Source organism: Antennarius striatus, chromosome 20 (assembly GCF_040054535.1).
Source record: "Antennarius striatus isolate MH-2024 chromosome 20, ASM4005453v1, whole genome shotgun sequence".
Taxonomy (NCBI): Eukaryota; Metazoa; Chordata; class Actinopteri; order Lophiiformes; family Antennariidae; genus Antennarius; species Antennarius striatus.
In genome coordinates this window covers 15,464,894-15,492,746 of record NC_090795.1, presented here as the reverse complement: position 1 = coordinate 15,492,746, position 27,853 = coordinate 15,464,894, and the positions used below count along the sequence as shown (strand labels likewise).

Sequence of the window (27,853 nt, the reverse complement as noted above, 5' to 3'; positions counted from 1 at the left end):
TTATGGCTTTCTTCAGACTGTCATCACTTTTGTTTTCAGAGCTACTTGTATCAGTAGGTTTCCTAAGCAATTTTCTCGGCATTATTCTTTCTTGTGTCTGTGTTTTGTTCTTTTTGGAGCTAACTTTAATTATTCCTCGTCTATCAGAATATCAACCTCTTCCTCCTTCTCCAGCTGAGACTCTACCATCCTGGCGGCAGTTTCTCTGGCTCCCTCAGCCTTCACCAAATCACTCTGTCCATCCTTTTTGCTGTTTTCTGTGTGTTATTCTGTGGCTCCGGGTTGGTGAATGGCGAATGTTTAACCTTTGTTGCCTCACCCATGTCCTGTTTAACCTTTGTGCTGTCACCTGTGACCTCTGGATTGATCCAGGGGGGGATAGAGTTGGAACCTCACAAGGCTGTGATTGCGAAATCAGGACCACAAAAAAAACAAAAAAAAACAACAACACTGCTCTCACTGGTGACATAAACCTTGTAATCGTAGTAATCTATTTTAAACGTGAGCATGATGTTCAGCTCTTCATTGATCCGATTAGTGACCATCATAACCTGTCTCCGAAAGGCGTGACATGCCTGAGTGGTACTTCCGATCAGGAACATTTTCATAGGAGTCAGGAGCCAACTCCTATAAATAAGGAAAGTATTTATAGGAGCCGACCACTCCCCCGAGAGCTGCCAACTTATCGTGGTGGAGGAATTTGAGTGCCCGAATGATCCAAGAAGCTATGTTGTGAGGGGCTTTATGCTCTTGCTTGGGTCTCCCTTGATAAACAGTTCCTGGGTGATGGGCCAGTCCAAGAGCAGTACCTCTAAGATGAGTAAAATATCAAGGACTGTGACGTCGCCCAGTATGGCGCAACCGGGGCCCCACCCTGGAGCCAGGGTTGGGGCTTGCAAGTGAGCGCCTGGTGGCCAGCCCCTCTGCCCAAAAGGACCCAATCTCAGTGGACTCACCACAAACAGTTGCAGTGTGAATTGGGTGGCAGTCGTCAGCTTGGGGCTCGATGACCCAATCCCCAGACAAAGAGTCTAGCTCTAGGGACATAGAATGTCACCTCGCTGGGGGGAAAGGAGCCAGAGCTTGTGAGGGAGGTTGAGAGGTACCAACTACATATATTCAGGCTCACGTCCAGGATTTTTTGTATCTTTCAAAGCCACAGCTTTGGCTTTGGAAACCAAACCCTTGAGAGGGGCTGGACTTTCCACTTTTCTGTTGTTGCCGAAGGTGAGAGGCGACGGGCTGGTGTGGGCTTGCTTACAGCCCCACAGCTCAGCCATTATATGTTTGAGTTCACCCCGGTGAACGCCCTCGGGTTGGGAACAGGTGTCTCACTGTTGTTTCGGCCTATGGGCCAAACAGCAGTGCGGAATACCCAGCCTTCTTGGAGTCCCTAGGAGGGATACTAAATAGTGCTCCGACTGGTGACTTCATTGTTCTCCTTGGGGACTTCAATGCTCACGTGGGCAATGACAGTGAGACCTGGAAAGGGGTGTTTGGGATAAACGGCCTCTCTGATCTGAACACGAGTGTTGTTCTGTTATTGGACTTCTGCGCTAGTCAGAGTTTGTCCGTAACGAAGACCTTGTTCAACCACAGGGATGTCCATAATTGCACATGGCACCATGAAACCCTAGGTCAAAAGTCGATGATCAACTTCATTGTCATATCATCAGACCTCCAACCGCTTGTGTTGGACACTCGGGTAAAGAGAGGAGCAAAGCTGTCAACCGATCACCACCTGGTGGTGAGCTGGATCTGCTGGCAGAGTAGGGCCGGACAGACTCTGCAGGCCCAAACGTGTTTTGAGATACTGTTGGGAACGTCTGGCAGAACCCTCTGTGAGTGAGGTGTTCAACGCCTACCTCCCTAAGAGATCCCACAGGAGGCCGGGGACATTGATTCAGAGTGGACCATTTTCTCCACCTCCATTGTCGAAGCGGCTGCTCGGAGCTGTGGTTGCAACGTGTCTGGTGCCTGTCCCGGCAGTAACCCCCGAACCCAGTGGTAGACACCAGAAGTAAGGAATGCTGTCAAGCTGAAGAAGGAGTCCTACCAAATGTTGCTGAATTGTGGGACTCCGGAGGCAGCTGACAGATACAGGCAGACCAGGCGTACTGCAGCTTGAGTAGTCATGAGGCAGTTCTGGGAGGAGTTTGGGGAGGCCATGGAGGAGGACTATCGATGAGCCTCGAAGAAATTCTGGCAATTCAGGTGGAGAGCTGCTGACCTCGACTGAGGATATTGTCGGGCTGGGGAAAGGATACTTTGAGGATCTCCTCAATCCGGCTACCATGTCTTACACAAAGGAAGCAGAGACTGAGGTCTCAGAGGTAGACTCATTCATCACCCAAGCTGAAGTCACCGAGGTGGTTGCCTAACTCCTTGATGGCAAAGCACCAGGGGTTGATGAGATTCGCCCTGAGTAACTCAAGTCTCTGGATGTGACTGCCATGGTTGACACGTCTCTGTCGCATGGCAGTCGGGGACAGTACCTTTGGATTGGCATACTGGGGCGGTGGTCCCTCTTTTCAAAAGGGGGGACCGGAAGGTGTGTTCCAACTATAGGGGGATCACACTCCTCAGCCTCCCGAGGAAAGTCTATTCCAGGGTATTGAAGAGGAGGATTAAACCTATAGTCGAACCACAGATTCAGGAGGAACAATGCGGTTTTGATCCCGGTCGCCGAACACTGGACCAGCTCTACATTCTCCATTGAGTGCTTGAGGGTTCATGGGAGTTTGCCCAACCAGTCCACATGTGTTTTGTGGCTCTGGAGAAGGCATTCAACCGTGTCTCTCGTGGTATCTTGTGGGAAGTGCTTCGGGACTATGGGTTTCAGCTTGTCCGGTCCCTGTATGACTGAAGCCAGAGCTTGGTTTGCATTGCCGGCAGTATGTAAGACCTGTTCCAGGTGCATGTTGGACTTCAGGCAGGGCTATCACCGGTTCTGATCATAATCTTTATGCTGCCCCTACAATTTGTAGGGGCAGCCAGGACCCAGAGGGAGTCCAGTTTGGGGACCAAAGGATTTCATTACTGCTTTTTGCGGTCGATGTTGTCCTTCAGGGGTCACCACAGCCAATCAGTTTCTTCCATTCAACCCTGTCTTCTACATCCTCTTCTTTCACACAAACTACCTTTATGTCATCTTTCACTACATCACTCCTACAAACAATCTGGACATCAAAATTGCTGCCAATAGACATAAGCCTCGTAAAACTGTGAAGTTGTCATCCAACTCATTCATGTTCTCGGAGACAATCATCTTGTCTTCAGCTGTTTATCTGAAGTTTTGGTTTAAGGGTTCTGCTTTAGCCTATGGGCAAGAACCAGGGACACCTTGATTAAATGCCAGCTCATCGCGGGGTAATATGAAAGACAGATAACCATTCACACACATATTCACACACATATTCACACCTATGCTCAGTTTGGAGTTACCAATCCACCTCAATTACATGTTTTTAGAAAATCATGTGATCCCACAGACATGGGGAGAACATTCAAAAGCCTCACAGAAAAGTCCCACATGGAGTCAAACCCAAGACCTTCTTGCTCTCAGGCAACAGTGCTCCCCACTGTGCCACTGTGCCACCCACTGCCATCCAGATTTATTTATTTTTAATTTTATTGATGTTTACAAAAAAGCATATAAAATGTAAAAGAGGTAATGCTGGACCTGAAACCAAATCAAAACCTCCAGGTGAACATGACAGAACCTGTTTTTCTAGGTCCTGAATGGGTTGGCAGCAGACGCCCCTCGCTTACAACGATTCTGTGGTACCGTGCCAGCTGGTACCCAGGTACGCTCCTCCGGTAACACCATGGCTGTTGTATTCCGCAGTGATGCTTCAATGTCCAGTGGTGGCTTTTTAGCTTCTTACTCCTCTGAAGAGCCTGCAGGTAAGACACTTTGAAACTCGACTACAACATCATTATATCTAAGATAACACAAAACAGATAGCGCTGAATATCCAACCCAATCTCTTTGTTGCGTTAAACTCACTCACAGATACGAAGATTTTGTGACTTTTATGGTTGGAATAAATGATGGATGTTAGAACAGAGGATCATCTAGTATTCTTTGGTGCATCTGAGACATTCTGCTGAGGTCATGTTGGACTCTCTGAAACTTGTGAAAGTGAGGGATTTTCAGATTCCACAGGGAATGGTGCCACACAGAGTAGTGAAATGACAAAGTGTAAATTGAGATTATAGATAGATAGATAGATAGATAGATAGATAGATAGATAGATAGATAGATAGATAGATAGATAGATAGATAGATAGATAGATAGATAGATAGATAGATAGATAGATAGATAGATAGATACTTTATTAATCCCGGAGGAAATTGCATATATCCACTGCTCAGGCATTAAATAACAAATAATACTGGATAAACACCAGGAGAAAAGGAAACATTGACATCACAGGACATACCACAAGACATACATTACACTAACAGACAGACACATGCAGCACTAACAGGACTTATATACTAAACTATAACTAAAATATAAACAGTATAAAATTTAAAAATATTACAGTATTAAAATATAAACAGTATAAAATAAAATCTAAACAGTATAAAATTGAATTAAAATATAAAACAGTATAAAAAATAAATAAATAAATTATATATATATATATATATATATATATATATATATATATATATATATATATATATATACAACAGTATAAAATTAAATTAAAATTAAATTAAATTAAATCCATATTCAACCCCGTGCTGACCTCGCCACCTCCCCCCCGCTCCTCCTGAGAGAGTCATTGTACCCCCTGATGGCACGGGGCACGAAGGAGGACCTCAGCCTCTCTGTGGAGGCGCTGTGTGACAGCAGTCTGCCGCTGAAGGTGCTTCTCTGCTGGGAGAAGGTGGTGTGTAGGGGGTGCCTGGTGTTGTTCATGATGGCCTTAATTTTAGACATGGTCCTTCTCTCCAGAAGCGTCTCCACAGAGTCCAGGCTCAGCCCGACCACTGAGCCTGCTCTGCGGATGAGTCTGTTCAGACGGTCCATATCTCTTTTCCTGGCCCCCCCACCCCAACACACAATGGCGTATGACAGCACACTGGAGACTACGGACTGATAGAACATGAAAAGGAGCTTAGGACAGATGTTGAAGGAGGCCAGCCTCCTCAGGAAGTACATCCTGCTCTGCCCCTTCTTGTACACACAGTTGGAGTTGAGTGACCAGTCCAGTCTGCTGTCTAGCTGCAGTCCCAGGTACTTATAGTTTTCTACCACCTCCACCTCACTGCCTTTGATGATCACCGGCTGTGGAGAGGGAGGTGCCCGCCGGAAATCCAGAACCATCTCCTTTGTCTTGGAGACGTTGAGCTGGAGCTGGTTCTGTTGGCACCACTCCACGAAGTCAGCCACCAATGCCCTGTACCCCCCCTCATCACCCTCCCGGATACATGCCACTATCGCGGTGTCATCGGAGTACTTCTGTATGTGGCATGTATCCGAGTTGTGCTTGAAGTCTGATGTGTAGAGGGTGAAGAGAATGGGGGATAGAACGGTCCCCTGTGGCGCCCCCGTGCTGCTGGTCACCATAGAAGACAAACAGTCCCCCATACGGACGTACTGGGGTCTGTCCGTTAGGTAGTCCGTAATCCAGCTCACGAGGTAGGGGTCCACAGCCATGGAGGTCAGTTTATTTTTATTTATTATATTTATTATTATTATATCGGGTATACCTGGGGTGTCAGCAGTGAAAATGAAGGTACACTAGTTCTAAAGCTTTGTTAGAACATTCTTTTGTTTCAAAACTAATTTTCTGACGTCGAGTCAGTTAGAATAACTACAGCTAAATGAGACACTGGATAATTCCGGTAGCAACAACTGAGTGGCTAATCAGACTGGAGGCTTGTATGTCTGTTTGGAGTTGAATATTATTGTCTTGTTACCCACAATTATGAATACAGAATAAAATTTTGTGAAATTGGTTGTGTGTGAAAACTGTCCTTGAGGAATGGTGGGCGGCTCTAATGGCACCTAGAGAAGGATTGACCGATACGTAGACTAGATGAACCACTGACCTTTCTGATTACAGACAACTGCTTCTATTTAGAAAGTCTAAAGGACTAGAAGTAAATTATGTTATTTGTTCTGATTGACAAGGATGTTCTTCTTTCATCCTTAAAGTTAAAAAAAAAATTATGATGGCATTGTGGTGTTCAGTGAAATCAATGAAAAAAGTCTGCATTAACTAATCTGCAGTTCTCCCAAATCCACATACTTGTAATTTATTAAAGAGAAGTTGAATTACATGACAATATACTGGCAATAAATTCTCTGTTATTGGTCAAACTCATTGTATCCATGTTATTAGAGCAGTGTTAGTTAAATGGTTGATCTGAGTGATTATAATACTCAAATTATAATAATGTAATAAAATTTAAATTGTAATAAAATGTTCTCTCACTCTGACCTACATTTCTGTGTTGTCTTATGATAGAGTGTGGTGGCGTGCTTAATAACCCAGTGGGTGGAAACTTCACTTCCCCGGGATACCTAGTGTCCAACTACAGCAATAACCTCAACTGTGAATGGTTGATCCAGAACCCAGAGCACATTAACTCCTCTATTGTGGTGGTGATAGAAGACCTGCATGTTGAGAACCACCAGACTTGTGACTTAGACTACCTCCAGTTCCGTTTAGGTGAGTCCTATTCAGAGAGTGTTGCCTACACTGATGATTGATGATACTGGGGAGAAAAAAATCAAAATGGGATTTTGAAGTTGGCAGTTTTCTGCTCAGCTTTTTGGTAGTCTGAGCTTCAGATATAAGGATCGAGCTGACAGACTTACTGTCACTCAAATCTAAACAGTTTAAGAATCCCTGATAGAAAATCTTTTTTCGTTCAAAAATAATTTTCATCATTACATTTTAAAATTACAGTAATCCCTTGCTTATTTACGCTTCAAGATGCATGGCTTCACTACATTGCAGATTTTTAGTAGGTAGACACGTGAGACCATATGCGCATACTATTGGCTGACAGAATCTGTGTTTGTAGTGCGTTCCAAGACTCATGATTTATCCTGCAAGTTAACTTTAATACAAAAGTGTTTTAAACAGTCTATAAGAGTGTGGGAAAAGGTAATACAGATATGATGCAATTTAATATTAGTATGGGGAGGGTTCATAAATGTTTAAATTACTGTAAATAATAAAATAAATAGTTCATCTCTATATCGTGAATTTTGTTTTTCCCAGGTGCTCCTGGATTACATTAACGGCGAGTAATGACGGATTACTGTATTTAATTACTCATAAAACTTAAAAATCACCCTAAGGCCCAAAGTAGATGCAGACATTGTTCTGTGGCTAAGAAAAACTTCAATGAGTTTAATGACCAATTAATTCACTTTTGAGTCAATTGTTAAGGTGTAACCTTAATGAGTGTCAAATATCTGTACAATGTGCCCTCTTTGCTCGCAGTTAATGTGTTCCAGGAATCACATGCAATTAACGAATTCCGTGATATAGCGGCGAACTATTTATTTTATCATTTACGGTAATTTAAACATTTATGAACCCTCCCCATACTGATATTAAACCACCTTATATCTGTATTACCTTTTCCAACACTCTGATAGAGTATTTAAAGCGCTTTTGTGTCTCACGGAAGTCCTCACGGAACGGAGCGCACTTCCGGATGCCGTCAGCCAATAGAATGCGCGTACGGTATCACGTGACTGCCTATCAAAATTCCGCAATGAGGTGAAGTCGCAAGTGTTGATGCGCGACTTCATCTCAAGCAAATGGAGGCCACAGTGGTTATAATGTACTACCACTGTACTACCAGTCAGAGCTGAAGAGTCCCTTTAGATGATAGGACTAACAAGAGTCCAGCAGCTTCACATTCAGCTTAAAGCAGTGGTCCCCAACCCCTGGTAGCGGTCCGTTGGTCATTTGGTACCGTGCCACAGAGAAAGAAAAAAAATTAAATTACCTCTGTTTTATTTATTTCAGAATCTGAAAGATGTTTTATTTTGAAAAGTGATGTCTGTGCAGGATGACGCACAGACGATTGCGTGTGTCAGGTCTCAGTCATGTTATCAGGTTATCAGACCACAAAATTAAGCGCCCACAACCGCGCCAGTGTTCTGGATTAAAGTCAAGGCAGATAATCCTGAGATCGCCCTTTGATTGACTTGTTCACCCTTTTATTGGAAATGATCAGTATCAGGTGTCCCTGAATGCACCGATTGTAAGTTGCTACATTTCAAAATAAAACTCATCATTGCACTCACTTCAATTGAGTTTTTAATATAATTGTTTCTTACAATTATTTAATTTACAGCAACGTTGATTATCAAATTTATTTTAAAAAGTTTGATTATTGTCTGTTGATGTCTGCATTTTACATGAACCCACTGCGGATGATTTATTATTAGACTACAGTGTCCCAGCATCATTAACGATTATCGAGCAAATGAAGACCGGTCCGTGAAAATAAAGTCTTAGATGAAACCGGTACGTGGCGCAAAAATAGGTTGGGGACCGCTGTCTTAAAGGACTACCATGATCTGATTAAAGCAGATATACATCAATCTACCTTAAAGTAGTCACCTGATATTACATAAAGTGACATAAAAGAGTCGCATGTAATCAATGCCCTCTGGTTTGTTATAAACCCAACAATTTAGGGTATAAGTCAATTAATTCAAGTAGCGCAGGCAGAGAGCAAACAGAGTCCACTACCACTGCTTCAAGATTATTCACTAGATAATATATTATAATGTTTAAATTATGTGAGTATTTTAATTCAATGTAATTTGTTTTGGGGTTTTTTCACTTTCGAGGTGTGTTCAATGATTTAAAATCACCTGTCATCACAGCTTGACCTTACGCATTTCCAGAATTCCTAAATCAAACAGCTGCAAACAAAACAGCATGGAACGTCACGCAGCAAGTGGAGGCCACAGTGGTTATAATGTCATATCATTCAGGGTTTATAAGTAAACCCATCTAGTTCAAAACAATTCGGGCAGCAGGTCTGTAACAACTATCCCTGTTCAGATGGTGGATTCTATCAGTGAAAGTGAATGAAGCTGGTTAACAGTCAGATTAACATACATGGAACTCTGATGCATGGAAATATGAGGGTTTCAGTGTCTCCTCAGTCTAATACATGAACAGTTTCTAGCATTGCTCCAGGTCACACACCTTTCTGTCTCTGTGTGTCTGTCTGTGTCTGTCTGTCTGTCTGTCTGTGTGTGTTTGTCTGTCTGTCTCTGTATCTGTGTGTCTGTCGGTGTTTCTGTCTGTGTCTGTCTGTCTGTCTGTGTTTCTGTATGTCTGTCTACTCCTCTGTCTGTCTGTCTGGTTGTCTGTCTGTGTCTCTCTCTGCCTGTCTGTTTGTCTATGTGTCTGTCTGCATTTCTCTCTGTGTCTGTCTATCTGTGTCTGTCTCCAGCTAACCCTAACCTCCAAGAGCATGCAATTTATTGAGTGGTCAATCAAAATTGACTGTAGGCATGAGTGTGTGGGTGAGTGGTTGTTTGCCTTCTGTGTAGCCCAGTGATGCTCTTGCAACTTGTCCGGGGTGTACCCCGCCTCTCGCCTGGTACCAGCTGGAATAAACACCCCTGACCCACAAGGTGGAAAAGTGGCTGGATACAAAAAGAAAACGGATGGACAGACGGACGGACGGCTGGACGAATGATGGTACATGCTATTTACAGACTGACTCACTGTTGATCTCTCTGCACCATCTCTTAGGTGATTCGGATGGAGAGCTGTTAGCCACATTCTGTGGGCAGACCACTCCCCCTCTACCCATTGTTGTCTTCACCCCTGACCTTTGGGTTAATTTCCGGACTGATTCTTCTCAAGGTGACCTGGGCTTCAAGGCCAAGTACATGTTCTCTGGTAAGACAGAAACTGATGGGTTATCTTTTCTGTTCAATGTTTTGATAGGAAATCAACAGCTTTCTTAACAGTATAGCTTGTAGTCTAAAGTTCATGATCTTTAATTCAAATAGTTTAGCATCAGGTGACAGACGCCATATTTAAATTCTTAATTGTTCAGAGGTGTATTTGGGAATAGCATGAATAAAAACAATAAAAATTTATTTCACATTCCCATTTCCTTTGGGCATTCCCTCTGGGAAAATGGAAAGTCCACCTTAATTAACTGAGGAAGAGGAGGTCTCCTACAAATTACTGGATATGTAATGAATCTGGTGATGCCTGACGAGCACAGTCTGCAGATACTTCACATGAATTCACAAAAATGATCTTTCTGGTTTGTAGTGGGTAGAATGTAAGCATGTAAATTAAAATTTACAAGGAAAAATGAATTACGTTAGATGCAGTGATCCCCTGGCAGCTGTAAAGATAAATGGTTTTTGACTTAAATAATTGTTAGCTTTTTCAAGATAACAATATGACAGCAATGCGCCTGATCACACGTCATTTTAACCCGACATGCGTTTAAGCACAGACATGAGTGTAAGTTCATTGGCTCCCTACACAACACTGGAACTGATAGATAGATAGGTAGGTAGATAGATAGATAGATAGATAGATAGATAGATAGATAGATAGATAGATAGATAGATAGATAGATAGATAGATAGATAGATAGATAGATAGATAGATAGATAGATAGATAGATAGATAGATAGATAGTTTATTAATCCTAGAGGAAATTGCACATATCCACTGCTCAGGCATTACATAATTAATAAATACTGGATTAAAAAAAAACTGGGGATGAACAAAGCCGTAAGGCTCCGTGTGTGGGGGATGGACTCATGCGGAGACGAAGGCTGCTTCAGCGTTACGGTTCGGCTATCCAGGTAGACACCGGCTTCGTGAGTTTGGTCCTGGTGAATAGAACATCGGGGTTCCCCACACGACAACGCGAAGTCCGTCACAATCAAAGAATATAAACCGCTATGTTTGACGAAGCCAAAGTGGCTCCATATATGAAAAACATGGACAAATGTGAAGAATGCAGCTAACTCGGCTAGCGGTCCGAACTTCCGCGTAGACGCCGGAAGCGTAACAGCGCGAGGTTCTCAAGTGAGCTTATTCAAATACATAGGTGGGGAGATTATATATATATATATATAATTGCTATCTTGTTGGCATTTTGAAATAGCAAACAATTATTTGCATTTTTTCATATGGCTCCTTTATTCTTTTCAGAGTGTGGAGGCTGGCAGTCAGGTGGAGGGGGGGTGCTTTCAAGTCCTAGCTACCCTAACATGTACCCCAGCCCCAGTCACTGTGCTTGGTTACTAGAGGCTCCAGTAGGCCACACTATTACGGTGAGTCTGAAGCAGGGCTTGGTGCACCTATCAAATTCAACTAATGGAGGCCATATGCACTCACCGCAATGATTTAGGCTTCAACTTTTGCATAATACTCTTACTTCCTATATTGTCATGTTTTTAAATCTCTTAACTTTATCAGCTAACGAATCTGATAAAATCCATACTGCGATGGATCAAAATGAAATCATATTATGTGACCAAGAACTTTCCCTAAACCTAATAATGTGTGGGCTTCCTAGCAGTGGCAGACACGCTGACTTTTAGGTGCATTTGAACAACTGATACATTCTAAACTAATGATATTAATAATTTAGGTACATCAAACAATTTCCTCCATGTTTAACATCTATGGCCACTTTGCAGGCATGACCTCCAGTTGGCTGCCATTGTGTGCTGTTGTCTACTTCGGGTAGACAGGAAGAGATTCCTGAAGTGCTTTAATCCCGTGACACAGTGCCTTACCAAACTGTCCTTTCCACTCTTGTGTTTCACTACAGCTAACTTTCAGCTACTTCAACCTGGAGCCCCACTCTCAATGTGGTTGGGACTCTCTCACCATATTCAATGGTGGATCCCCTGGTGCCCCTCTTATTGGCCAGTACTGTGGGACTAACTCTCCAGGAATCATCCAATCAGGATCCAACAAAGTTGCTGTAGTTTTCTTGGCTGATCATAGTGTGTCCAGAGGAGGCTTTATGGCCTCCTGGTCAGCTGATTCTTCCGGTGAGTTTATACAACCCAACTGAACATGTGCTTTTCTTCATCCATTCTAACATTACTGTTATGCCACCTATATTATAATAGTGGGTTGTTATTACGACAGAATGCTTTCCAAAACCAAAGCCTATGAAGTTCTTCACTGGATAAACAAGATGTAACAAGGACAACAGCAATACATAACTTAAAATAGAAAACTGCAAAAATGTTCTGTGAAATATTTAAAAAGAAATGCTATTTCACTTAATCCTAAGCCTAAAATGGCTAAAATCACACTCAGGTCTATCACCATCAGTTGAACATGACTAGAGAGTCTGATCATTATAAAGGATGCGTGTCCTATTTCAAGGTCCCATGTTATGCTTTTTTAATTCATGTCATTCAGCTGCCAGATGTCCAACTACACTGTATTTGAAATTTCTTGCCCCAAACAGATCCATCGTCCTCAAAATCTCTGATTGAATCAATTTAAATCAAATCATTTCCGCCCCGAAATGCTCCGTGTTAATGGGTGTGGCTCTGAGCTCCGTCTATCATCACCTCCCATCGCCGCGCTGACCTCCCTCTATCACCACAACCCTCCCCCCTCTGAGCTCCCTCTATCACCACAACCTTCCCCCCTCTGAGCTCCCTCTATCAACACTCACTCCCCCTCGCATTCATGTACGTTTTTTTCACATGCACCAAATGAACTAGCATGCACTAGCGTTGGATCAATTGCCATAGTCTGGAACTTTTCTGTCAGTAACTTTGTTACTACGTATTTCGCTCTTATTTTTTCGTGTTTGTCTCTCTTGTTAATAATTGTTGATTTCTCTGCACCAAGTAAGGAACTGCTTTCTCAGTCAGCCAAACATTACTCTGGCTCCATTGTGTAAACACATGGGCTGATGCGACTGAGACCACCGGTAAACATCGAGAAGAATTTTTTTTAAAAGTGTTTGCAAATGAGACAAAAATCAGTGGTGACGACAACCGATGTTTGACAGGATGTAATTAAAGCTGTGGTTCCCGACAATCGTAACAGACAATGAGAGATTGTTAGCTTGTTAACACTGGGGAGCGAAGCTGATGCCGGTAAGCAGTTAATAGTTCCCAGTAAAAGGTAAGACGAAGCGGATGAGTACTGTATATTGAACTGTTGGCTGTTGGGCGCCGTCACTACTTTATCTGCGTCCCCTAACCTACGTCAATATAGCACTTTACTCATACTCATAAGAAGCTATAAATAATATAAAAACATGGTCTCTCTCTCTCTCTCTGTGTCGCTGGTTCCGGATTTGCGTCCCGCTCTGTGTGGGGTTTGCATGTTCTCCCCATGTCTGCATGGGTTCTCTCTAGGTTCTCCGGCTTCCTCCCACCTCAAAAAACATGCGCCTTTGGTTAATTGGCCGGTCCCAAATTGACCATAGGAATGAGTGTGTGTTTGAGGGTTTGTCTAGGTCTCTGTGTGGCTCTCCGGTGCGCTGCCATCGCGCCCGGAGTTTCCCCCACCTCATGCCTTAAGCCAGCTAGGATAGGCTCCAGCACCCCGTGACCCACGACAGCAGATGAAGCAGTCATGGCAATGAATGAATGTGAAAAACCATTAATTTTCCAATGAAATGCAAACATGAACAGAACAGGTAATAGAAGGCATCCCAGCCAAAGTCCAACATGCAGCTGGAAAAGGTCCGACTTACTACCAGCAATGTATACAAGGCTCCGGCTTTGGTCATACAGGGACTGAACAGCTCTTAGCAAAGAGCCTCATAGTCCCGAAGCACTCCCCATAGGATACCACGAGGAACCTGATCAAATGCCTTTTTCCGATCCACAAAGCACACATGGACTGGTTGGACAAACTCCCACAAGCCCTAGAGCACTCGATGGAGAGGTCCAGTGTTCTGCGACTGGGATGAAAATAAACTAAAAAAACCATTGTTCCTCCTAAGTCCGCTGTTTGACTATGGCTCTAGTCCTCTTCTCCGGTACCCTGGAATGGACTTTCCCCGGGAGGTTGAGAAGTGTGATCCCCCTAGTTGGAATACACCCTTCGGTCCCCCTTTTTGAAAAGACCACCACCCCATTCTGCCAGTCTAGAAGTACTGTCTCCAACTGCCATACGATGAGCTTTAGGTCATTACCAAAACAACAAGATCTCGGATACAAGCAGCTGAAATGAGTGTCCTCCGTAGAGTGGCTGGGCACACCCTCAGAGACAGGATGAGGAGCTCAGTCACCAGGGAGGAGCTTGGAGTAGAGTCGCTGGTCCTCCACGTCAAGCGAAGCCAGCTGAGGTGGCTCGGGCGTCTGTTCCGGATGCCTCCTGGACGCCTCCCTGTAGAGGTGTTCCTTGCATGTCCCACCAGCAGGAGACCATGGGGAAGACCTAGGACGGGCTGGAGGGACTATGTCTCCAGGGTGGCCTGGGAACGCCACGGGATCACTCCAGAGGAGCTCGAAGAGTTGTCTGGTGAGAAAGAAGTATGGGTATCCCTGCTGAGACTGTTGTCCCCGCGACCTGGCCCCGGATAAGCGGTTAAAGATGGATGGAAGGACGGATGAAATGCAAACATCTACAAATATTCTATTTTCTACATTCGGTTTCCAGAGAACTTAAATTCCATCCATTCATATGCAGGAAGCTCATTTAAACAGTTTTCAATCATTACTTCGTTTTAATTTCATTGTGCAATCACATCCTTTGTTTACCCAGGATGCGGAGGAGTGATCCATGCTGATACAGGAACAATCAAGTCTCCAAACTATCCCAATAACTTCCCAGCTAATGTGGAGTGCTCCTGGCAGATCATTGCCCATGAGGGAAACCACCTTGAGATGAGCTTCAACAGTGATTTCCAGATCCCTGACCCCAGTGGAACTTGTCTGAGCAGCTACATCAAGGTATCATTACTATGATATTGGTAAGAGGTTGTTGTTGTTTTTTCAAAGAATTAGAGAAAATATTTCAGTGTGTTTATCAGCAATAAAAAAATAAAATGAATCACATTCCAAAACTCAAGTATCTTGGCTCTATTACCTGAATCAGACATGAAGTCATTTTTAAATTACTAAAAATTTTAAGTGCATTTGTCATATTTTAGGGAAGCTGTGTTTTCCTAGTCCACCTGTGAAATTTCATGAAATTGACTTCCTCTTTTCATACATTTGGTATAAAGCCTCAGCCTGGAAACAATGGCTAATATTAAATCCTAATCACATCACAATTACTGACAACAGGCAATAAGCCATGTACAACCGTGAAGTTTTCAAAGTGTCATGTATGTCTCTGTAAATTCTCAGTTATCCAGATCATGGTTATCCAAAGCTGTTGAAATCAATCCACTGGACCTTCAAGAGAAGCACCAGTAGAGAGGAGGACTTTATTGCCACTCTCTCACTCCCTCCCTCTGTCTCTTTTACTTGACCTATCTCTATCCCATTGTATTTCTCTTTCCCAACCAAAAGGTCAAGGCAGATGACCACCCTCCAGAGCCTAGGTCCTGCCCGGAGTTTCTTCCTCAATGAGGGAGTTTTTCCCCGCCACCGTCGCTTATGCTTGCTCTGGAGGGCATTGTTGACTTTCTATCTGTAAAGCGCTTAGAAATATCTTCAGATGTGATTAAGCGCTATATAAATAAAGTTGATTGAGTTGATTGATTGTTCCTTTTAGGAGCCTATAATTAGGTACATACAGTAGGCCTTGGGCGGCACGGTGGCGTAGTGGTTAGGTTCGAGTCCCGCTCTGTGCGGAGTTTGCATGCTCTCCCCGTGTCTGCGTGTGTTCTCTCCAGGTTCTCCGGCTTCCTCCCACCTCCAAATTGCCCGTAGGAATGAGTGTGTGTGTGTGTGCATGGTTGTATGTCTTTGTGTGTGGCTCCGCGGTACACTGGCGTTGTGCCCGGAGTGTTCCCCGCCTCACGCCCTATGCCGCCGAGATAGGCTCCGGCTCCCCGTGACCCGCTGCGGCGGATATAGCGGTGGTAATTTGTAGATGATGACTGATGACAGTAGGCCTGTATGTTGAGAGCGTAATGCCCTAAATGGATTATGTGGAACTAAAAGTTCCTTCAGATAGGTCGGTGCCTGGCCATGAAGGGCTTTGTAAGTGAAGAGGAGTATTTGAAAATCTATCCTAGCTTTCACAGGGACCCAGTGCAGAGAAGCCAACACAGGAAATATATGGTCTCTGATACTGGTCCTGGTCAGAAGACAGTCTGAGAAAGAGAGTGACTTTTTGGGGAAGCCTGAAAAAAGAGAGATAGTCTGGGAAGTCTGGAAGTGATGAATGCATAAATTCATTTTTCCACATCATTCCGTTTTAAAACATGCCTGATTTTAGCAATGTTTCAGAGATGGAAAAAGGCCTTTCTAGAAGCCTGTTTTATATCAATCAATCAATTTTTATTTATAAAGCACTTTCACATCTGCAGATATTTCAAAGCGCTTGACAGAAAGAAAGCCAACAATGCCTTCAAGAGCAAGCATAAGTGATGGTGGCGGGGAGAAACTCCCTCATTGAGAAAGAAACTCCGGGTAGGACCCAGCTTCTGGAGGGTGGTCATCCGCCTTGACCTGTTGGTTGGGAAAAGAAATACAATGGGGATAGAGATAGGGCAAGAAAAAGAGAGAGACAGAAAGAGAGTGGCAGATAGGCAAGATTGAATTTTCATGTCCATATTGAGCTTTTATGGCTGAAGTGGGGGCGGGATTTCCAGGCCTTTGGATTTCCTGTGTTCTATGCGTGTTCCCCACCTGTCGAACAGATGCGCAAAGATAGCAGCAGTATCTTGTAAACAAAAAGTGTGATTTAACATTAGCAGTATATTATAAAAGCAGAGAAAGATAAAGAAAGATAAGTGATAGAAGCACCAGAGTATTTCCCTTTAATGGGAGAGACGGACAAAAAATACCCTCAGCAGTTTAGGCCTATAGCAGCATATCTAGTGGAGTGTGTGTCATTTCTAATTGTAGGCTCTATCAAAGAGGCGGGTTTTTAGTCTACTCTTTAATAAGCTAAGAGTGTGTGCCCCCCGGACCGAGGCCGGGAGATCATTCCAGAGTAAAGGGTCCGGTAGCTGAAGCTTCTGCCTCCTGTACTACTCTTAAAGACCCGAGGGGTTACCAGAAATACTGCATCCTTGGATTGAAGGGCCCTGGGAGGCTGATACATCTCAATGAGATCTTCAGTGTAAGATGGAGCCTTACAGTGAAGAGCTTTATATGTAAGAATATTTAAGATGTTAAGAAGTCAGTAAATTCAGATAGAAAGTCACTGTATGGACCACAAGGACGATAAATTATGGCAAACAATAGAGGCTTGAGTAGTTTTGGATTAGGTTTGATAGGCTCAGAATAAGACTTTCAAATTAATCTAAGATCATTTTCAGTTTTCGGCTCAGTTGTAGCGAGGAATTAAAAAGAGATGCAACTCCTCCTCTGCCTGAGACTCATGGGATCTGATCATTTCGGTGGAGCAGCTCCGTTCAGGGAAAAATACTCTTCCTCATTAGCCAGGTTTCCGTTAAACAGAATAAATCAATATGATAATCAGATATAATGTAATTGATTAAAACAGCTTTTGAAGACAGGGGTGTAATATTCAGGAGACCATATTTTCTTGTACTCTGGAGCTGTTGGAGCTGTTGCTAGACTTGAAATGACTTAATTTTACATGAATTAACTTTAAACTGTTGAGGGACAGACACAGTCTCTATAGCGTGCACAGTGGGTTACAGTACAGTAGGTGACAGTACAGTGGGTGACCGTTCTAGGAGTGCAGACATGTATAAGAATGCGACTGTTGTATGGCAACAAAGACAAAAAACAGAAAACCATTCACACACACACACACATACCTATGTTCAACTTGGAGTTACCAGCTCACCTAAATTACAGGTTTTTGATGGTGGGATGAAACAGGAGAACCTGGAAAGAACCCACGCAGACGCCAGCAGGACATACTAACAAACATACAAACAGAAAAGACCCAGGTGGAATCAAACCCACAGCAGTGCTACCTACTACACCACCATGGTGCTTAAGCATCATATAATGATATGATGGTTATAATTATGCTGTCACACAACTCCTCTGCAATGTCTAGAGCAGTCATTCTTCCCTATGTTCGCTAATAACCCCATAATAGTAGTGTCGTGTTCTGAGGTTCATCTTTGGTGAGGCACTGATATCATCACAGTCAGATTTACAAATAAATGAACCCTACAGAGCAGCTTATTCAACATTTTATGGGTAATATTTAACATGTTTAAAATTCATATCAGCATTCTTTACATATAGAAACTGTAGCATAGAAAAAAAAGACTTTTTATCTTACCTTTACTTAAAAATGAAGTCCATGTGCCACTCTTTTTGAATAAAAGCATTGACAACTTGTTTGTTAAAGTCCTCCTTATCTTTCTTCAGTTTTAAAAGTAACTCTGTCTCAATGGAGACCACTGCAATAGAAGAAAGTCGTCCCTGATTAGTCCTGTTCCGACTGTATTTTTACAATCTTTTCAGTGTGGAGAATGACCTGTAGTCGCTGGCACAGTGAGCACGAGCTGGAGTAACTTTGTCACCTTAGGAACAGTTTCAATAAGATCTTTCTGGCCCAGAAATCTGAGAAGCTGTCAAGGGGATTTGCATTCTTCCCTCACCTTTTGTGAACTATACAGTACAAACAGATCCGCCTTTAGTTTGACTAAGTTAAATAGTCTGGTATATGTTGACAGGCTCTGCAGTTTTGCATCATCAAAATGTTGTGACATTCACTGAGTTTTGTGCAGTCCACCAAACCAAGGAAAGACAGCTCACCAAAATAATCAAACCTGGCCTTCATTTGACGATTTCCATAATCCATTGTGAAAAATCAGCAATTTTGAAACACAATTCCAAAAATTGTTAAGTTAAACGAAAAAGAACTTTAACACTGAATAAATATAAGACTTTTATTTTTAATTTTATATTTCCTGTCTCAACTGCCTACCCTGACTGCATGTCACCAAGCGGCCACAGTTAGCTGCATCCCCATGACCAGAGCAGCAATATCAAGGGACAGTTAAAGCTAATGTCTAAGGATAAATGGATTGTTACCCATGGCGGTGTAAATGATGCATGCCTGAGAAAGGCTGAGGTCCTTAAGGGTAATGTAGAGTTCGTGCAGCCCTCTTGTCTAAAAATATAGCTAAACGTTTATCTCCTAAATGATGAAATGCCAGAGTGGAGATCAGGTCACAGAGTTGCAGTCTTACACGCTTCTCTGAGTTTCCCTTACCGCTGTCCCCTGCCAAAGCTAACTCTAATTTAACTAATACACACCCCATTGACACTGTGTTTATCCCTCGAACCTACATAAATGAAATACCATCTAAATCTAGAAAAAATATCTCTATTAACTACAGTACCTTAATTATTAAACAGCATTGATATTTTCAGACTAACAGGAACCTGGCTACATAAGGATGAGTATGTTAGTCTTAATGAAGCCTCTCCTCCCAACCATATGAACACTCACATAGCGTGTGATGCCAACCCCCTGTGGCGTGGCAGCCATGGGGAGGTGACGTGGCAGCAATGACGTGCGGTCAGGGGACGGCTTTACCTGCCATCATGAAAGAAAAAAAACGGAAAATGAAAAAAAATAAATTAAATGGTTATATTTATCCAGTGATGTGTATTATAAAGTTATTTTCCATTTATCATCACCAAGTTTAGATTATTTTTACTCAAAATTGATGAATTTTCACAATTACTGAAATTCTAAGAAAAGACCTGTGGTGAGGCAGTAGCCAGCCAAGCGATGGATCGCGCGATTACTCGACTAGCTGTGCTGATAGCTGAACAGTGAGACTATATTGCAATCTCTTCACATGTCGCTATTAAAATGTCCAATCCAGGTTTCTGTATTAACTAAATTTGCATAGTTTAACTAACTTATATAATTTACAGTTTTTTGTCAACAACTGTATGTGTGTAACGTCTTTCTGAAGTTGAGAGGTCCTAAAACCGCTGGGAAGAGGCACTAAGTGAGGCACGCAGTTCTCCTGCCTCATGGTAGGGGGCGCTGTTGATCCCAGGGATTCTTCTTGGTACTCCTGGGCCGCAGAATAAGTAACAGCAACCTACAAACTCTAGTCAGCAAGTCAAATGCAGCCATTCATTTGTTTTTTCCGCTCACCTTGCTTTACTAAAAAAATGGAGGATTACATATCTCAACTCAAAATATTTTCGATGCTTTTGTTCAGAAGGATCGACACATTGACTTCATTTATAGGTAGAAATAACATATAAACAAACATGAACAACATAGCAATGTTTTTTTTTAAATCAAATGTGTGTCTTTACAGTCTTTAATGTGTGTGTTACAGTTTGTATGTGTAAATAATTCTGCTATGAGACTTTAAATACAACCCACTCACTGTTGCTAATTAAATGGTGAATAAGCTACACTGTAGGTTCATATGTTTGTAATTCTGATTATGATGAAGCCAGTGCCTTACCAGCCATGAACCTCAGCACAGCTATTTATAACTAATTTAGGAATTATCTCAAAACCTGGGTCCAGCTACATTACTTTTGAGACCTTTAGCATGAGTTTGTTTCATTCCACAAATAAACTAATTGATTCTATTGACTTTTTAATTAGACATCGACCTCCCAGACCATATTATTCTTTTCTGGTAGAATTTTCTGAATTTTTATCCAATTTGGCTCTGACCAAAGATAAGGTAATAGTAATAGGAGGCACATCCTTCTTTTGGACAGGTCTCATTGGGCATGTCTTGTCCTGTCCTGTCCAACACTGCCAGCAGCTTCAACTGCATTCTAAGAGTAATTCATGCATCTTTGAAATATGTTCCATTCAACATCAATTTCTGATTGTATGTGTATCTTTATCCAGGTTTGGTCGGGTCAGACCCAAAATGCTGAAGCTCTGCTGTCAACAGGTTGTGGCACAGTGGCCCCGGGGCCCATCATCGCTCCATATAACATCATCACAAGTCGCTTTCAAAGCAGTGCAGTGCCTGGTAGAGGATTCTCAGCTTCTTTCAGCATCAGTAAGAGCCAAGCAGCCAAGATAGATTCATGTCACGTTAAATAAAATTCATGGTTTGGGTTTTGTTGTTGTTGTTTCACTTTTATTTGTAATATTACATTTCTTGTATCATGCGTTTAGTTTTCCACCGTCCAAAATTTGATATCCTGATTTGTTTGAATGTGTGTCCTGTGAACTTTCTTCCCTCGTGTGTTCAGTCTGTGTCTTTCGATCTTCCTGTGGTAGGCGGTGTGTCATGGCTGTGATAGTCTGAAATGATTACCTAACCAACATCTATAGCATTCAGTAGCAGTGAATATTCACTGATCTGTGTGTTTTTATTGGCTTTGTTTGGTGTGTGTGTTTCTTCAACTCTCATTAGTTGGTAGATAATGTGTGTCCTAATATCCCCTAGGGAAAGAAAAGTGTTGTTGATTGGGGTCAAACGCTGAGAGCCAATACATCATCAAATGAATATACATCTGTACATCCCTTACCCAGATGTACAAAGGTACATCTGGGTAAGGGAGTAACTTAAAGTGTGGATGAAAAGGAGACAACTTTTAATGTCTGATATCTGAAAAGCAAAGCTGGTCTGGTCAACATTTTTTGTACCATGTGTTAATGTTTGATTGCCTGAACGTTCCCAAGAGCAACTGCAGCTAATGTTAACATGACAACAGGCGATACTGTTCTTGTTCTTGGATGGCGTAACACTTTAATTGAGGGATCAAATTTGTCAGCCTCCATGACATCATCACGAATGGAGCTAGTTAAATAAGTTGATGGGGAGTGAATACCTTACCTGGTGTTGGCTGGTGGTGTCAATGCCGTTCAATTCACTTTATATTGAAGTGGCAGCAGTGTGGCAATGGAAAGAACAACATACCAACATGATCTGATGTCGTCTGTTCATCAGGGTGCGGAGCAAACTTCACAGCTCCCAGCGGTCATGTGGTTTCTCCGAATTACCCAGCAAACTACCCCGACAACTCCAACTGCAACTACATCATAGACGCTGGAGAGCAGTCCGTAGTCATCCTCACCTTTCAGACCTTTCAGTTAGAAGGTAAGAGTGTGTGTGTGTGTGTGTGTGTGTGTGTGTGTGTGTGTGTGTGTGTGTGTGTGTGTGTGTGTGTGTGTGTGTGTGTGTGTGTGTGTGTGTGTGTGTGTGTGTGTGGTGTGTGTGTGTGTGTGTGTGTGTGTGTGTGGTTGTGTGTGTATATGTGTAGATTGCTCATCAACAGCTCCTTCTCCGTCTGCGTAGCACACTCCAGCTGTCTGTATGACGGTGTGAGGATCTACAGCCTGGCCACCGGCGGGGCTCCTGTTGCCACTCTGTGTGGTAACACCATCCCAGGACACGTCTCCACCTTCGGCCCCATGTTACTCCACTTCTACTCAGACTCTGTGATCACAGACCGCGGCTTCATGGCAGAATACAGAACCTTTTGTAAGTAAACAGGAATAGGACCAAATATTCTAAGGAGCCACAAAAGACCCTCAGCAGTTGTAGTGAACAAACTTAAAGGAGGAATGCGTCAGTCAGATGAACTGAAATAAATTCACTAACTTCTACATTTTTTATCAAAATCAAATAAATTAGGGAATACAATGGGGCATGTTCTATGTTTCTTTTAAATTGAAAACAATTACAACTATAGATTACTATAGATTATAATACAGTAATCCCTCGCGCATTTGCATCATCATCATCGCGGATTTTTAATAGGTAGTCACGTGATACCGTATGTGCATTCCATTGGCTGACGGCATCCGGAAGTGCACTACGTTCCGTGAGTCTTGGAACGCAGCGCACTTTTGTGAGACACAAAAGTGCTTTAAACGGTCGATAAAAGTGTGGAAAAAAGGTAAAACAGATAGAAGGTGGTTTAATATTAGTATCAGGAGGGTTCATAAATGTTTAAATTACTGTTAATAATAAGATAAATAGTTTGTCACTATATCTTGGAATTTGTTATTGGCGTGGTTCCTGGAATGCATTAACCTTGCGTAAGGAGGGGGCACTGTATTAAAAGCGCCATGAATAAAAATATATGCCTCTTAACATTGTGTTGAAGTCTGCGACAGTGCTGAAAGAGTGGCAGACTGGGGTGGTCGTTCCTCTTTTTAAAAAGGGGGACCAGAAGGTGTGTGCCAACTACAGGGGCATCACACTCCTCAGCCTCCCTGGGAAAGTTTACTCCAAGGTGCTGGAAAGGAGGGTCCGGCCGATTGTCGAGCCTCAGACTGAGGAGGAACAATGTGGGTTCCGTCCTGGTCGTGGAAGAATGGACCAGCTTTTTACTCTCATACGGATCCTAGAGGGGGCTTGGGAGTATGCCCATTCATTCTGCATGTGTTTTGTGGACTTGGAGACAGTGTACAATCACATCCCCAGGGACTTACTGTGTAGTACTGTGAAGTACTGCGGGACTATGGGGTGAGGGGGCCTCTTCTCAGGGTCATCCAATCCCTGTACGCCCAAAGTGAGTGTTGTGTTTGTGGTCCTGTTTGCGTCATCGGCCTGTGACCTGCAGCACTCACTGGTCTGGTTTGCAGCCAAGTGTGAAGCAGTGGGGATGACAATCAGCACTTCCAAATCTGAGGCCATGATCCTTAGCATGAAGCCGGTGGATTGCCTTCTCTGAGTGGGGAATGAGGTCCTTCCACAAGTGAAGGAGTTTAAGTATCTTGGGGTACTGTTCATGAGTGAAGGAACAGTACCCCAAGATACTTGAGACTGGATGGAGAATTGGGGCAGCAGGAGCGATATTGCAGTCGCTTTACCGCACTGTTGCAACAAAGAGGGACTTAAGCCGAGAGGTAAAGCTACCGTTCAATCTTCATTCCTCCCCTCACCTATGGTCGTGAGGGATGGGTCATGACCAAGAGAGCAAGATTGTGCATACAAGCGGCTGTAATGAGATTTCTCAGGCAGATAGCTGGTGTCTCCCTTAGAGATAGGGTGAGAAACGCTGCTATTCGTGAGAGGCTCAGAGTAGAGCCGCTGCTCTAGGAGTCAGCTGAGGTGGTTTGGGCATCTGGTGTGGATGCCTCCGGGGTGACCGCCACGAGAGGTGTTCCTGGATCTTGGAGCACCTTTATACGAATGCATCCAGTTTCATCAGGAAAACCACATCCTGTCCGGGAGCTCACTGATGCCCTGATCCATAATCACTGACTTTTCAGGGGTTAGGACATCAGGAGGGCACACAGGTAAGCAGAGGACAAACATTTCAGGGTCACAGTATGAGTTAGACCACTCTGTGATTTAACCTTTTTTTTACTTTGTTTCTCTGCGTGATTGACGGAGTCCTTTTCTTTAGCATAGATAGATGTTGATATACTGTATTTTTAAGTAACTTTCGTGTGTGTGTGTGTGTGTGTGTGTGTGTGTGTGTGTGTGTGTGTGTGTGTGTGTGTGTGTGTGTGTGTGTGTTTGTGTGTGTGTGTGTGTGTGTGTGTGTATGTGTGTGCGTATGCGTGTGTGTATGCGTGTGCAGCATGTGGGGGATTTTTCAACAGCACTATGGGTACAGTGAGCAGCCCAGCTCTATCCTTCACTGAATATCATCACAACATCAACTGCAGCTACCGGATCCTGGTCCATGCAGACAGAGTGGTGGATCTCAAGTAAGAAGGACTCAGTTTTACAGATGTCATAAATATGGCTGAACACAGCTGAATAAGACAGTACAGCAGATATGTTATTAACTAAATTAAAGTTTTAACATGTGTGAATCTGTGTTGTGTCTTTATTAATCTTTGAAGGTGGACGTTGATGGAGCAGAGCCTTAACAAGCGTAACATTAACACTTCATCCACTCCACAGGTTTAACACCTTCCACTTGGAGGCATCTTCTTCTTGTCGCTATGACTATGTGGCTGTGTACGATGGTGGTGACATTTCAGCACCACTGCTGGGGAAGTTCTGTGGTACAGTACTCCCACCCAATCTGCGCTCCTCCACCAATCAACTCTTCATCATCTTCAGGACAGATGCTTCGGTGAATGGAATTGGCTGGAGGGCTACTTATAGTCAGACCCTTGGTAGGTTCTTGATTCTGTTTTCTAAAGATCATGCAATATTTACCATATAGACCAAGGGCCCTGCTCTCATGTCCTACTTAGAGGATCTGATTACCATTTGATCGCATCTGGCTCAATGGTCAAGTATTTAAATACATTGCCAATGTTCAACAGTACCAAAGAGAGTTTTCAGTGATGTTGTGGCGATCCAGAGAGGGGAAACTAAAAGGCCTTCAGCTGTATGTGGCGGGGCACTGGTGGTGGATTTAAGATGAAACAGTTGCAATGATGAGTATTAAATCTGGAGAATGATGTGACTCCCACGACACAACGACTCCTACAACAAAAACAGTGTTGCCTATTTAAACAGACACACATAGAGCCCCGCAATGGATGGGTGGATGGTTGGACATAGAGGGCAGTTTGTGTGCATTCCACTTACCCACTGATGGGGCGATTATATCTTCCACCTCAGGGGATGTGGATTGCAGGTAGGAGGTGGGGTCACACCCCTGACACCCAGGAGAGAACCCGTGGAATGACAGAATAATCCCAAAGGCAGATTTGTCATGATTTTAGCATCTGGTTGCTGTCAATAATGGATTCTATTTTCAGCAAGACCTGCTAGTGAGATGATGTTTCTGTCAACAGTATTAGCTAGCATCAAACACTTTTTTTATTTGAACAGAAAAGTGAACTCCAAATTATAGGAAGAAATGTTATGAAAATCAAAATTATTTTTTGTTTAAAATTATTGATACAATTGTTTACATATGATTTAAAAGGATAAGGGATAAACTAATTATTCCACAAAGCTAATGTCACTGGTACCTGGTTATGGTGCTTCCACAAGTGGGTCGTCTGTCAGCCACTAATGGAGATGATTAACTGACATTCCTACCACCACCGTACAGCAGTGCTAAATCAGCCTGATGAAGTGTTTTCAGCAAATAGAAGCACAGCTTTTATTGTAAAATTTTGATTATATTTAGTATCTTCTAAATATTTATTTTTTATCTCTGTAAGGACATATGTACTGTTTAATGCTTTGTAAATGCTTACAATACTGACTAACCAGTTAGCTTTTCGGTAGCGACAGTGAACATACATAATATCACCAGCTCTGCCGCATCAATACTATTGTTATTTAACATGATGATGCGTTTAGAGATGTGGTCAGTGATTAACTTCCCTGCAGGTCCAGCACAGGGATGTGGTGGTTACCTTTCTATGCCCATGGGGATGCTGGGATCTCCAGATTCAAACCAGGATGGACTCTATGAGCCCAGAATGGACTGCCTGTGGACCATTGAGATGCCTGTTAATAAAGCCATCAACCTGACCTTCACCTCGTTTGAGCTTGAGAGCTCCTCTACTTGTAGATTTGACTACGTCAAAGTAAGTAACCCATAATAAAAATCAGTGGCAAATGTATGGGTTTTGTTCTCTGTTTTATCTATATGTGACACAAAAAGACAAATCAATTTCAGTCATTCCCGTCCACTGTGTGAACAGTAAAGTAAGGGTGAATAAAGCAAGTGAAAATGCAAATGGGTAGAATGTGGACTTCTTGAACCGATCAAAACACCCACATTCACACGGACGTGAACTGAAGGCAAAAAATGTTAGATGGCATTTATGTATTGTTTTGACCTCTGATATCTGCTGTTTTCACAGCCCACATAATAACCCTAACGGTTATTACTATTACCGTTAGGGTTATTAGGTCACTGTGATCTGCGTTGTGACAATTTGCACTGAAAATAAACCAGAGCAGAGAGCTGTGCATCTATTCGTTAAAAAACAAAATATATTGATAGAAGAAATAAACAAGCCCACATGGGGGTTTTTTGTTTTGTTTTGTTTTTATTTTTTAGGGGGGGGAGGGATGTTACTGAAAAGTTATGGTTGATCCTAAAGCTACAATTGCAAAACATTCCACACAGTCTCCATCTGAACATCTGAGCAGCAGCTCAGTCCACTCGGCCCTGGGCTGGGGGCTGGAGGGTGGCCGGTTCAAGGCCCATGTGGACCAAAACATTTTGGAATGTGAACTGGCAGTGAAGCAGTGTCAGTTGCAGGCATACCATGAAGGAGGTTCCCACCACTCATGTTTACAAGCCACTTGTGTGTGTGTGTGTGTTTTATTTTATTTTCAACATGCATCTCAGCTAAATAGTCCATTTCACTGTCAGGACTTATTCAGACCTCTAAAACACATCATACATGTCACACAATCAGCTCATTCACCCACAACACTGGCAAATGACAAGTCTCATTCAGGATGATGAACTGTCACTGTTACAAAGAAAAGAGAGCAACGTGTCTTTCGCCTCGCTATGAGAGGATTCTGTCCCTCTCTTCTCTGCAGGACAGTTCTAGTTCAGTAACATTTGGGGGATAATTTCCTGATTAGGGTTTTTTTTTTGCCATTCAGAGGTATACTTGCTGTTTTGTATCAGATTATTGTTCTGCCACGTAACCCAAGTGTAATGAGGCCCCAAACTCATGACCTATTTTCTGTCTGGGAACAAGCAGAAATCCTGTTTCCAGCAATTATTGCGCGTCAGGCAGCCAAGCAGCCCCACCATCACAGCATTATCATGATGTCTAACTGTTAGTGTGTTATTTATATGGAATGCTGTGGTAGTTTTTATTTATTTATTTATTTTTTACTAGTTCAGCGTTTAGTCATTTAATGCTTTCAAGCAGAAACCTAACCCCAAAACAATTTGTTCCACATCATTTACCTCCCACATAG

The 27,853-nt window shown here is 42.9% G+C and overlaps 1 protein-coding gene across 1 annotated transcript in view; it reads left to right on the top strand.

The window, feature by feature from the left end:
• The window catches only part of cubn (cubilin (intrinsic factor-cobalamin receptor)), a 95,409-nt gene that overhangs the window by 59,935 nt on the left and 7,621 nt on the right, over nucleotides 1-27,853 (top strand). The window contains exons 49-60 of the mRNA XM_068304593.1: nucleotides 3,735-3,906; nucleotides 6,490-6,693; nucleotides 9,763-9,912; nucleotides 11,197-11,318; nucleotides 11,822-12,047; nucleotides 14,740-14,927; nucleotides 20,926-21,082; nucleotides 21,980-22,129; nucleotides 22,328-22,513; nucleotides 24,567-24,696; nucleotides 24,896-25,113; nucleotides 26,291-26,490. Of these exons, the coding sequence (XP_068160694.1) occupies nucleotides 3,735-3,906; nucleotides 6,490-6,693; nucleotides 9,763-9,912; nucleotides 11,197-11,318; nucleotides 11,822-12,047; nucleotides 14,740-14,927; nucleotides 20,926-21,082; nucleotides 21,980-22,129; nucleotides 22,328-22,513; nucleotides 24,567-24,696; nucleotides 24,896-25,113; nucleotides 26,291-26,490 (2,103 nt within the window). The remainder of the gene's footprint in view (nucleotides 1-3,734; nucleotides 3,907-6,489; nucleotides 6,694-9,762; nucleotides 9,913-11,196; nucleotides 11,319-11,821; nucleotides 12,048-14,739; nucleotides 14,928-20,925; nucleotides 21,083-21,979; nucleotides 22,130-22,327; nucleotides 22,514-24,566; nucleotides 24,697-24,895; nucleotides 25,114-26,290; nucleotides 26,491-27,853) is intronic.